Below are 12,475 nucleotides of genomic sequence, written 5' to 3' on the forward strand. Positions count from 1 at the left end.
TTGGTTTGGAAATAGGGTAGTTGATGAGTGGAACAGTCTACCTAGTTGGGTTATTGAGGCTGGGACTTTGGGTAGTTTCAAATCTAGGTTGGATAAGTACATGAGTGGGAGGGGTTGGATTTGAGTGGGACTTTCACATCAGAGCTTATTTCTTGGGTGGCATTGAAGATTGGGTTGGGAAAATGTTTTGTTAGTGGGATGAATTGTAAAGGACCTGCCTGGTATGGGCCAGCGGGCCTCCTGCAGCGTTCCTCCTTTCTTATGTTCTTATGTTCTCTGGGCTGGTACACGTCCCTCATGGTTACAGGTGACGGTTAAGGTTGCTTCATCACTCCAAAATAATTCAGACCACTGTTGAGGATTCCAGTGAAGATATTTCTTTGCATAATCCAGCCTACGTTTCTTCTGTGACTTGGAGAGCCACAGAAGAAACAACAATGACTACTGTAGCCCAGTTCTGACACATATCTGCTAACAGTTCTTATAGACACCTCTTAGAGAAGATATGGGTTCTTTTCTTTCAGTTCTCTAGCAGTTATCTTAAGTGTACTCTCTAACTGCTTCTTTAACACAGTTAAGGTACAAACAGATGTCTTCTTCGAGGGGCCAGGCCGAGGTTTGCCAGATGGTAACTCAACACCTCTATCAGCCTTGAAATGCTGCACCCAGTTCCTCACTGAACACATACACACACACACACACCAACATTCTCCACTGTTTGTCGTCTGGTGCCCAGCTTTGTGAAGCCCTATGATTTGAGCTATAGTTTCAGGTGTTAAAGAATTCCTTTTACTCATAATCAAACATGTATAGCCTCAAAACCAAAGGAAACACTGGACAAAAGATGAGGAGGATGAGAGACAAAAGTGCAACACTTCCTCTCACCACGGCAGTCATGTGAGCACCTAGTCATCACTGTGGAGTGTAGTGGCAGGCCGTGACACCATGCTGCTACCTGGCATAATGCACTGACGAAAAAAGACCCCCCCCGTATGGTAGGCCTTTGATTTTCGTCACAGCATTATGCCAGGGCGTTCACCCAGCATAATGCCATGACTAGCACTGTATGTATGCTGTATATTTCAAGTGGAGCAATATTGAACTAAGCATTTCTCGATGTTTAAAGTGCTAAAACATCTTTAAATACATCTAATATCGTAAGAAACCTGTGTACATAGTGTTAAACATTAAAAGCAGTTAAGATTTAGAAAAACAATTATATCTTGACATCAGTAAATTGTAAAATGTAAATATCACTGGCACATTAATGCTGCCGTTACCAATGAATGACAATTTTTTTTTGCCAAATTCAGCACATTATAAATTCATAAGTTTTTATCAGATTCCATTGAATTTAGTCTTATTCAATTTAGGTGTAAAATTTTTATTCAAAATCTTCCCCCACACACAGGAAGTCCTCGATAAGGAAAATTCTGGTTGAGTGCATTTGTGGGAGTGGGGAGGCTAGCTTGACAATGCATGAATGTGGTTACTTGAATACTAAGCATCTATATATTTCATTCAAAAATCTAAGAAAAATATAATTATTTTACTCATTACAAGTTCTTAAAAACTTGTTAAATAAAAACAAGTCTTGACCATCTTGTTCTAACCAAATATGAGCCCCACAGTAAGCATAGAATGAACATATGCAAAAAAACTCAGTACACTTGATGAAAACAAATAAAAAATTCTGACACATCTTAAAATATAAAGAAATATAAACTCGATAAACATGCATAAAAGCAACAAATAAAAACACAAAATTGCTCATATAAATATTTTTTATTATAAATGTATGAAATTGACTTGTCACAAAATATTAATATAGAAAGCCTTGATTTGATAAGCAGTTATAGGAAGGCATCCTGAAAACACAGGTTATATCTTGACAAGTCAGATGTTGCAATGCATCCAATAATGTAGGTACTCTATTGTTATTTTTATGGGAGATAATAAAATATCAAAGTCATTAGGTAAAAGGTAGCTCTGTCTGGGCGTGCATTTTTTTTTAGCCACCACATGACCAACTAAATGGTTTTAATGTCTGAACTAGCTAGCTAGCATGATTCCAGATGGTTAAGAGAGCGACCACTCTATATAATATTGTACATTGTTTCTTCCTGCAGTGTGTATGTCATGCTAAATGTAGATGCTAATTACATTAAATTGGTTTGCAATCTGATGAATGAGGAAGGGAATAACTTACAAGGTACATGAGTGTAATTTTTAGGATAAGGCAAGAGTATCCTAATTTGGATGCTTGAATAAAATTAAGAAGTACTTGCTGAATTAAAGAGCAGCATAAAATATAAGGCAGTAAAACTCAAACAGTTTAAGGAAAGACTTTCTTAAAAATAATATTGAGGTAATCTGTAGGACAGATTCTAGTGTTTAAAGAAAATTTCCTGTCACATAAATTAAGAGATTAAAAAAAAAAATATAAAAAATTCCTTTATAGCAAGACTTCTTCATTCCCATTTGGAAAAATAATGGTCTACTCTCGCATATCCTCAGAGTCCCTACGACATGATGAATCCACCATTAGGTCCCAATGCTCATGATGATCTCAAAAGCAAATTACATCCACGGTCACCACACGAGCCATACCGATACTCAAGGTCGTCCTCACAACCACCTACCTACCGCTCGGATGATCCTTACAGGTAAAATATTAGTGATTAATTTCAAGTAGAAGCAATAATTATACGTGAATAGTAAAATTTCATAACTATCCTGCGTCAGGTATTTTTCAAGTACTTTGTTTGATATGCAATACACACACACACACAAAAAAAAGTTTCCTTAAAAGATAGATACTGTCCTTAATTTTGACTTGTGGAAATCATGATAGCTATGTTTTTCCTCAGATCATCAGACTATAAACCACTACCTCCACCAAAGAGTAGTAACTACAAACCTGTTCCACCACCCAAACCCAAAAATTACAAGCCTCAAGCTCCAGGCAGTATACCTACCAGTGTGGAAGGAGGAGTCGGACCCTGGGAAATGTACATGGATGGACGGAAAGCTTATGACCGAGGGGCTTATCATACCACCAGTAATGGAGGACTCAGTGATGACTACAGTGGCCTTGATAGTGGACAAGGAAGTAGCCTAGATAGAAAATATGATACTTTTGGCAGATCTTCATATAATAAGGTGTGCAGTCATTAAATGCTTCACAGACATTAATTTGGTCATTGATTGAAAGCAATGATATGTATAAAATGCCTTTAAATTATTTTGAAGGCAACATATGCTAAAGGGTATTGTGGTGCCTTAGAGGTAAATGTTATTCTAGGAGGTGCCTATATATAGATATTAGTGTTAGTACTGTATGCTTAAAACAAATGAACAATACTGACCCCTTCAAAGGTGACTTGATGCTTGCGAATGGCTCTTGATCCAAGGAATTGGCACTGTCCTTTCTTTCCTTAGATCAGACCTTATTGTCTTCCATTTCCTAGGCATTGTATGGCCCTTACAGGTTTAGTGCTTTTCCAACAGTAAATGCTCAGTGAAATTGTGTACAGAGCAGTGCCAAAACAACATTGAAACATTAAATAGAATACAGAGAAAGTTATAAATTTCTGTCTGTCGAAAATTTTGGAATGTTTTGCAAGAAGTGTGGAGGAAGATGTCTGGTGAAAGATGATTGAATAGTGGAAGTTTCTGTGAAAATGTGTAAGGTGGCTCCTTGCTCAGTGGTAATGCCTTTGGCTCACAGCCAAAAAATAGTCTTGGGGTGGGAATAGAGCAGGCTCATCAGAGTATTCATCTGAGAAAGTGTTTCGTAATTCACCTGAAGAAACATCACTCTTTGTAGGGAGATATGTGACATAGAAAAGCAATTTAGCAGTTTGCCAAGTTTGGAAAAAAAAATATTCCTTTATGGAAATATTATTATAGGGCAGTTATAAGCCCACATGGAAAATTGTTCAGCTTGCCTTTCCCTTCCATTATCTTCTCACTTTACCTTACCTTACCTCTTCCTCTTTATGAAACCATTTCTAAAACACCTCTATAAATCTATAGCTCTACACACTGGCTTGCATTTATCTAACACTGCAGCTTATGTTACCTGCTGAATACTAATTGAGAGTCCAGTTACCTCATGTATTGAAGATTTTTTTTTTTTTTTTAAGTCAGCCATCTCCCACCGAGGCAAGGTGACCCAAAAAGAAAGAAAATACTTTCATCATTCAACACTTTCACCTCACTCACACATAATCAATGTTTTTGAAGAGGTGCTCAGAACACTAACAGTTTAGAAGCATATATGTATAAAGATACACGACATATCTCTCCAAACCGCTAATATCCCAAACCCCTCCTTTAGAGTGCAGGCATTGTACTTCCCATTTCCAGGGCTCAAGTCCAGCTATATAAAAATAACTGGTTTCCCTGAATCCCTTCACTAAATATTACCCTGCTCACACTCCAGCAGATCGTCAGGTCTCAAATTCCATTTGTCTCCGTTCACTCCTGTCGAACACGCTCGTGCACGCCTGCTGGAAGTCCAAGCCCCTCGCCCACAAAACCTCCCTTACTCCTTCCTTCCAACCTTTTCGAGGACGACCCCTACCCCACCTTCCTTCCCCTACAGATTTATACGCTCTCCATGTCATTCTACTTTGATCCATTCTCTCTAAATGACCAAACCACCTCAACAACCTCTCTTCAGCCCTCTGACTAATATTTTTATTAACTCCACACCTTCTCCTAATTTCCACACTCCAAATTTTCTGCATAATATTTACACCACACATTGCCCTTAGACAGGACATCTCCACTGCCTCCAACCGCCTCCTTGCTGCTGCATTCACAACCCAAGCTTCACACCCATATAAGAGTGTTGGTACTACTATACTTTCATACATTCCCTTCTTTGCCTCCATAGATAACGTTTTTTAACTCCACATATACCTCAATGCACCACTCACCTTTTTTCCCTCATCAATTCTATGATTAACCTCATCCTTCATAATCCATCCGCCGACACGTCAACTCCCAATTATCTGAAAACATTCACTTCTTCCATACTCCTCCTCCCCAATTTGATATCCAATTTTTCTTTATCTAAATCATTTGATACCCTCATCACCTTACTCTTTTCTATGTTCACTTTCAACTTTCTACCTTTACACACACTCCCAAACTCATCCACTAACCTTTGCAATTTTTCTTTAGCATCTCCCATAAGCACAGTATCATCAGCAAAAAGCAGCAGTGTCAATTCTCATTTTGTATTTAATTCCCCATAATTTAATCCCACCCTTCTCCTGAACACCCTAGTATTTACTTCTTTTACAACCCCCATCTATAAATATATTAAACCATGGTGACATTACACATCCCTGTCTAAGACCTACTTTTACCGGGAAGTAATCTCCCTCTCTTCTACACACCCTAACCTGAGCCTCACTATCCTCATAAAAACTCTTTACAGCATTTAGTAACTTACCACCTATTCCATATATTTGCAACATCTGCCACATTGCTCCCCTATCCACTCTATCATATACCTTTTCTAAATCCATAAATGCAATAAAAACTTCCCTACCTTTCTCTAAATACTGTTCACATATATGCTTTAATGTAAACACTTGATGTACACATCCCCTACCCACTCTGAAACCTCCTTGCTCATCTGCAATCCTACATTCTGATTGTGCTACTGCCTGTTTACTGCAAATTGACCCCTGCAAAACAAAATGTTTAAAAAATTTTTTTTTATATTGTAAAAAATTTAAACATGTAGACTATCATGGGTAGCTAAAAACATTGTTGATAAAGGTGTGCAATGTTAAGCTAGAATTCTGGTCCTTGTACTCTTAAATTTTAAAACCTTGTAAAATCTGATATCTGGCAATTGGTTTGATTCCAGTCATACTGGATTACTATTTTTCTGTAATTTCCATATCTGAGGTAAAACAGGTACAGTAGCTGACTAGTTAACCTATACAAAAAGTATTGCCATGGGTAAAGTAAAGAGGGTGCTTTTTTACCTATTGATTGCTCATTAGCTTCACTCACATTAGAACCATATGAAAGTCAAAATCTGTAATGCCATAAAGGACTACTGCTTCAATATTTTGTCTTTTCCCACATTATCCATTATAAAGACAAACATGAAGATCAAGAAGCAATATGTATATAATCCACAGTGCAGTAGACATACAAATTCTAAGGGTTAGGTTAATGAACTATCTATGAATTTGCCAGGTATAGTTTATAATGGTTCAAGAATTATAGTGAAGATTAGAGTGGTTCCAGAGATCCCCAAGTCATCCTTTGCTGATCTCCAGCTATAAACAGATTACTAGGGAAGCAAATAGAGCCAAAGAATTAATAACTGCAAAACTAGAGTGAATGGTGAAAGTGCTTCTTTTTTGGGCCACCCTACTTAAGTGGGCAACCCCTATGGGTCACACAGTGCTGCAGGCAGGGATGTGAGAAAGTAGGAATGTGCAAAGTTTAGGAGTGAGGGAGGGGTAGGGGTGTGAGGGTCAGGGTTAATGAAGATGGGGTATAATAAAAAATCTAAATCCAAGTTGGAGCAATAGGCTAGAGAGCGAGTGTGTGTGTGTACTCACCTAATTGTGGTTGCAGGGGTCAAGGTTCAGCTCCTGGACCCACCTCTTCACTGAGTGCTACTAGGTCCTCTCCCTGCTCCATGAGCTTTACCCTGCCTCATCTTAAAGCTATGTATGGTTCCTTCCTCCACTACCTCACTTGCTAGGCTAATCCACTTCCTGACTACTTTATGACTGAAGAAATACTTCCTAACATCCCTTCGACTCATCTGGGTCTTCAACTTCCAATTGTGACCCCTTGTTTTTGTGTCCCCTCTCTGGAACATCCTCTGTCCACCTTGTCTATTCCACGCAGTATTTTGTATGTCGTTATCATGTCTCCCCTAGCCCTCCTGTCCTCCAGTGTCGTCAGGCCAATTTCCCTTAACCTTTCCTCAAAGGACATTTCCCTTAGCTCTGGAACTAACCTCGTTACAAACCTTTGCACTTTCTCTAATTTCTTGTCGTGCTTGATCAAGTGTGGATTCCAAACAAGTGGTTGGTTGGTGTGTGTGTGTTTGTTTTAGAGGTGGTACACTGTTTAAAAATCAGTTCCTTATAACTGAGGAAAATATTTGTAATTATCTGTTGTAAGTTGCAAGTGGTGGTCTCTCACTGTTGCTTCTGCCTTTTAACTTTCCTTTGACTAACATTATGTATTGTAATTATATTTGTTCTCCATGGGGAAGTGGAACAAAAATCCTTCCTCCATAAGTCATGGACATTTTAAGAGGCAACTAAAATGCTGGTAGCAAGGGGCTAGTAACTCCTTCTCCTGTATAAATTACTAAATTTAAGAAGAAAAACTTTTTTTTTTTTTTTTTTTTTTTTTTTTAGGACACCCTGCCTTGGTAGGATACAGCCGGTTCATTGAAAAAAATACATAGTATGTATATTTGTACCCCAGTAAGGAGTTGCTTCTTTACACTTACGTTGGACAGATAGTGTTTCCTGTCTCTGTTTTGGTCGAGTGTGTAACTTTCATCTGTGTCCCCATTTTCTAGAAGAATGATGAGAATTGATCCTGTCCTTGTTTACCAGTATTTATATTCATGGGATAGTTCTAAACCCAAGTCATACAGCACTTGTCTATGCCACTGCATTATGAGAGTTATGAAATCCAGACATTTTAGTAGTACAGCCTCTTTTCACTTAGCAACATACTTGTTTACTCACTACTCGGACTTATGACGGGTTCACTGACCAGTATTCATACCTAAATAATATATATTAGAGCTAATTTCCTCTATTCTGTTTATTACAATATGCAGTACACTACTGTATAAACATTTAAAAATATACTAAAAATGTTACAAATGGGGCAAGGGTGACATTAAAACAATATCAAAGTTGGTCAATACAAACCCACTACCATTATAGTATGCTCCTTGCTTAGCTACAAATTCATTTACCAACATGGTTTTAGGAAAGGAACTCAGTCATTAAGTGAGGAGAGGCTGTAGTAATATGTTCTAGGCCTAAAGTGTGTGCCAAAACTCACATGAAATATTCTTTACTTTGTTACAAACATTAATCCCATGATTGATGCCAGGTTTGTCAGAAGTCTATTTATGTCACCTTTTTTGTTTGTCAAGCTGAATGTAGAATGCTGAAACCAGTCATTTTTTCCACAAATATACTGAAAAAATTTAAAATGTTAAGACATTTGTGTTAATTTTGTTATACTTGCAAGCTGATTGTCAATATTGTACAGTACGAAAAAGAATCTTTTTTATATTCCGCTAAGTAATGGTGGTAGAATAATACATAAAATTTGGTATTTTAATTTGTTTTGAGGAAGTTTTGAACCAAGTCTCTGTTTTCATTGCTAATACAGTACTTTTAAAACTAACAAAGAATGTACTTTCAAGTCTCCTCTTATCAGATTAAATCATTCAAAAGGATAAATGAAAATTTATCCTATTATGTACTTTCCTTTACTCTATACATGTATCACATATTTCAGGTGGCATCGGGCAGAAGTGGATATTACCTCAATGTTCCTCCTCCACGAGATATAGTTCCTGGAAGTAGTCAGCATGGAGGGGGACCTGCTGGTAGGGACTTGCCCAATCATGACCACAGAGGAAGTGCATTTGAGTTATACAAAAAGCCCCCTGATCCCCGTGGCCAACCAGGAGGTCATCCTGCTTTGCCTGTGTACACAGACCATGGAAACAGGTGAGAGATGAATGATGTAGACATACAGAGAAGTTCAGAATCCTTCAGCACCATTCTCAAGCAATGCTGATAATGACCATGTGGTTCAAATTATAAATACACCAGTTGGTGTACTTACATGTCAATTTTACCTTATGTAATAGATTCAGTTCATTTCTTTTATTATGTAGTTTTATAAAAGACACAAAAAATGGGGAACCACAGACATCAAAGGAATAACATATCTATAACACTGGTAATAAAGTGACATATGTGAAGCGCTAAGCGATATGCAGGTGCATATATCCACTGAAATCTTAACACTACGTTATGCCCATTATATTTCGTATTATTTACCTTCATGATACAAGGATAAAGAATAAATTACAATAAATATTAAACAAATATGATTTTACATTATTTTACGAGTTAAAGGGATAGGATGATGTTAGCTCTTAATATTTCTTTTATTTCATGTTTTTATTGATTAAGCTGCTGAATTGAGGAAAAGGTGCTTGTTGCAGAAGCAACTTTTGTTGGGATAATATTTAACTCTGTTAGAGTTTTATAGTCATATAACATGGTAAAATTTTAACAAAGTGAAATATCATGCTTGTTCTGTGATGTCATTACGTCAGTATGTCATTTGGATCCATTATGGAGTTTCTGACCTCTCTACACAGTGCAAATTAAGAAATTGTGTAAAAATACTATTTAAACTCTTTTTATAGGTGCCACCCGTGTCTTTTCTACAATATTTCTAGCAGTACACCATTCAGAGCTGGCATATAATACATTGTGGAGCTGAGCATTATCTTCACATAATTTTATTAAGTTTTGTATAGATATTGCCGTTACTGGATAAATGATTAATGGGCGTTATTAAAGTTTAAGAGTAGCAACAATTACTGAATGGTTAAAAGTCACAACAAGTTAACCCATCACAAAAAAAAAAAATGCTGAAATTTGTTACCCCATTAGCTATTATGAGAGCTATATAAAGAATGGAATTTGTTTTATTTATCTCCATTCCATGCACATATTTCTTTAATTTTTGAAGACCATGTTTATAATGCCATCCATGTTTAATCTTCTGGATAGAAACTTTGAACTATGCTGTGTTTAATAGGTGAGGTGACATCAGAGTTTATGTATGTTTTTGTGTAAGAAGAGATTATGTATATAGATAGAAAGTGTGCATGTGTATATAATATATATATATATATATATATATATATATATATATATATATATATATATATATATATATATATATATATATATATATATATATATATATATATTTTTTTTTGTTCAACAAGTCGGTCGTCTCCCACTGAGGCAGGGTGACCCAAAAAAGAAAGAAAATCCCCAAAAAGAAAATACTTTCATCATCATTCAACACTTTCACCACACTCACACATTATCACTGCTTTTGCAGAGGTGCTCAGAATACAACAGTTTAGAAGCATATATGTATAAAGATACACAACATATCCCTCCAAACTGCCAATATCCCAAACCCCTCCTTTAAAGTGCAGGCATTGTACTTCCCATTTCCAGGACTCAAGTCCGACTATATGAAAATAACCGGTTTCCCTGAATCCCTTCACTAAATATTACCCTGCTCACACTCCAACAGATCGTCAGGTCCCAAGTATCATTCGTCTCCATTCACTCCTATCTAACACGCTCATGCACGCTTGCTGGAAGTCCAAGCCCCTCGCCCACAAAACCTCCTTTACCCCCTCTTTCCAACCCTTTCGAGGACGACCCCTACCCCTCTTTCCTTCCCCAATAGATTTATATGCTTTCCATGTCATTCTACTTTGATCCATTCTCTCTAAATGACCAAACCACCTCAACAACCCCTCTTCTGCCCTCTGACTAATGCTTTTATTAACTCCACACCTTCTCCTAATTTCCACACTCCGAAATTTCTGCATAATATTTACACCACACATTGCCCTTAGACAGGACATCTCCACTGCCTCCAACCGTCTCCTCGCTGCTGCATTTACCACCCAAGCTTCACATCCATATAAGAGTGTTGGTACTACTATACTTTCATACATTCCCTTCTTTGCCTCCATAGATAACGTTTTTTAACTCCACATATACCTCAACGCACCACTCACCTTTTTTCCCTCATCAATTCTATGATTAACCTCATCCTTCATAAATCCATCCGCCGACACGTCAACTCCCAAGTATCTGAAAACATTCATTTCTTCCATACTCCTCCTCCCCAATTTGATATCCATTTTTTCTTTATCTAAATCATTTGATACCCTCATCACCTTACTCTTTTCTATGTTCACTTTCAACTTTCTACCTTTACACACATTCTCAAACTCATCCACTAACCTTTGCAATTTTTCTTTAGCATCTCCCATAAGCACAGTATCATCAGCAAAAAGTAACTGTGTCAATTCCCATTTTGAATTTGATTCCCCATAATTTAATCCCACCCCTCTCCCGAACACCCTAGCATTTACTTCCTTTACAACCCCATCTATAAATATATTAAACAACCATGGTGACATTACACATCCCTGTCTAAGACCTACTTTTACCGGGAAGTAGTCTCCCTCTCTTCTACACACCCTAACCTGAGCCTCACTATCCTCATAAAAACTCTTTACAGCATTTAGTAACTTACCACCTATTCCATATACTTGCAATATCTGCCACATTGCTCTCCTATCCACTATCATATGCCTTTTCTAAATCCATAAATGCAATAAAAACTTCCCTACCTTTCTCTAAATACTGTTCACATATATGGTTCAATGTAAACACTTGATCTACACATCCCCTACCCACTCTGAAACCTCCTTGCTCATCCGCAATCCTACATTCTGTGTTACCGCTAATTCTTTCAATAATAACCCTACCGTACACTTTTTCTGGTATACTCAATAAACTTATTCCTCTATAATTTTTACAATCTCTTTTGTCCCCCTTCCCTTTATATAAAGGGACTATACATGCTCTCCGTCAATCCCTAGGTACTTTCCCCTCTTTCATACATTTATTAAACAAAAGTACCAACCACTCCAACACTATATCCCCCCTGCTTTTAACATTTCTGTCATGATCCCATCAGTTCCAGCTGCTTTACCCCCTTTCATTCTACGTAATGCCTCACGTACCTCCACCACACTTACATTCTGCTCTTCTTCACTCCTAAAAGATGGTATACCTCCCTGGCCAGTGCATGAAATTACCGCCTCCCTTTCTTCCTCAACATTTAAAAATTCCTCAAAATATTCTCGCCATCTGCCTAATACCTCCCTCTCCCCATCTACTAACTCCCCTACTCTGTTTTTAACTGACAAATCCATACGTTCCCTAGGCTTTCTTAACTTGTTTAACTCACTCCAAAATTTTTTCTTATTTTCATTAAAATTTCTTGACAGTGCCTCTCCCACTCTATCATCTGCTCTCCTTTTGCACTCTCTCACCACTCTCTTCACTTTTCTTTTACTCTCCATATACTCTGCTCTTCTTATAACACTTTTGCTTTGTGAAAGCCTCTCATAAGCTAACTTTTTCTCTTTTATCATACCCTTTACTTCATCATTCCTCTTTCCTCCTGCCCCCACCCTCCTATAACCACAAACTTCTGCCCCACATTCTAATATTGCATTTTTAAAACTCATCTAACTCTCTTCAACCCCCCAACTACTCATCTTTGCACTAGCCCACCTTTCTGACAATAGTCACTTATATCT

At 37.4% G+C, this 12,475-nt stretch overlaps 1 protein-coding gene across 10 annotated transcripts in view; it reads left to right on the forward strand.

Moving 5' to 3' along the window:
• Positions 1-12,475, forward strand: part of pyd (zonula occludens-like protein polychaetoid) — a 662,689-nt gene that overhangs the window by 601,968 nt on the left and 48,246 nt on the right. For 8 of the 10 annotated variants that reach the window (XR_011393435.1, XM_070096081.1, XM_070096075.1 and 5 more), the window contains 3 exons: positions 2,518-2,666; positions 2,871-3,162; positions 8,545-8,759. Coding sequence is in view for 9 of the 10 variants with exons in the window: in XM_070096081.1 (XP_069952182.1) it covers positions 2,518-2,666; positions 2,871-3,162; positions 8,545-8,759 (656 nt within the window). In the remaining variant the exon portion in view is untranslated. The remainder of the gene's footprint in view (positions 1-2,517; positions 2,667-2,870; positions 3,163-8,544; positions 8,760-12,475) is intronic. The other 2 variants (XM_070096083.1, XM_070096079.1) reach the window with 1 other exon arrangement.

The sequence above is a fragment of the Cherax quadricarinatus genome, chromosome 52 (assembly GCF_038502225.1).
Source record: "Cherax quadricarinatus isolate ZL_2023a chromosome 52, ASM3850222v1, whole genome shotgun sequence".
NCBI lineage: Eukaryota > Metazoa > Arthropoda > Malacostraca > Decapoda > Parastacidae > Cherax > Cherax quadricarinatus.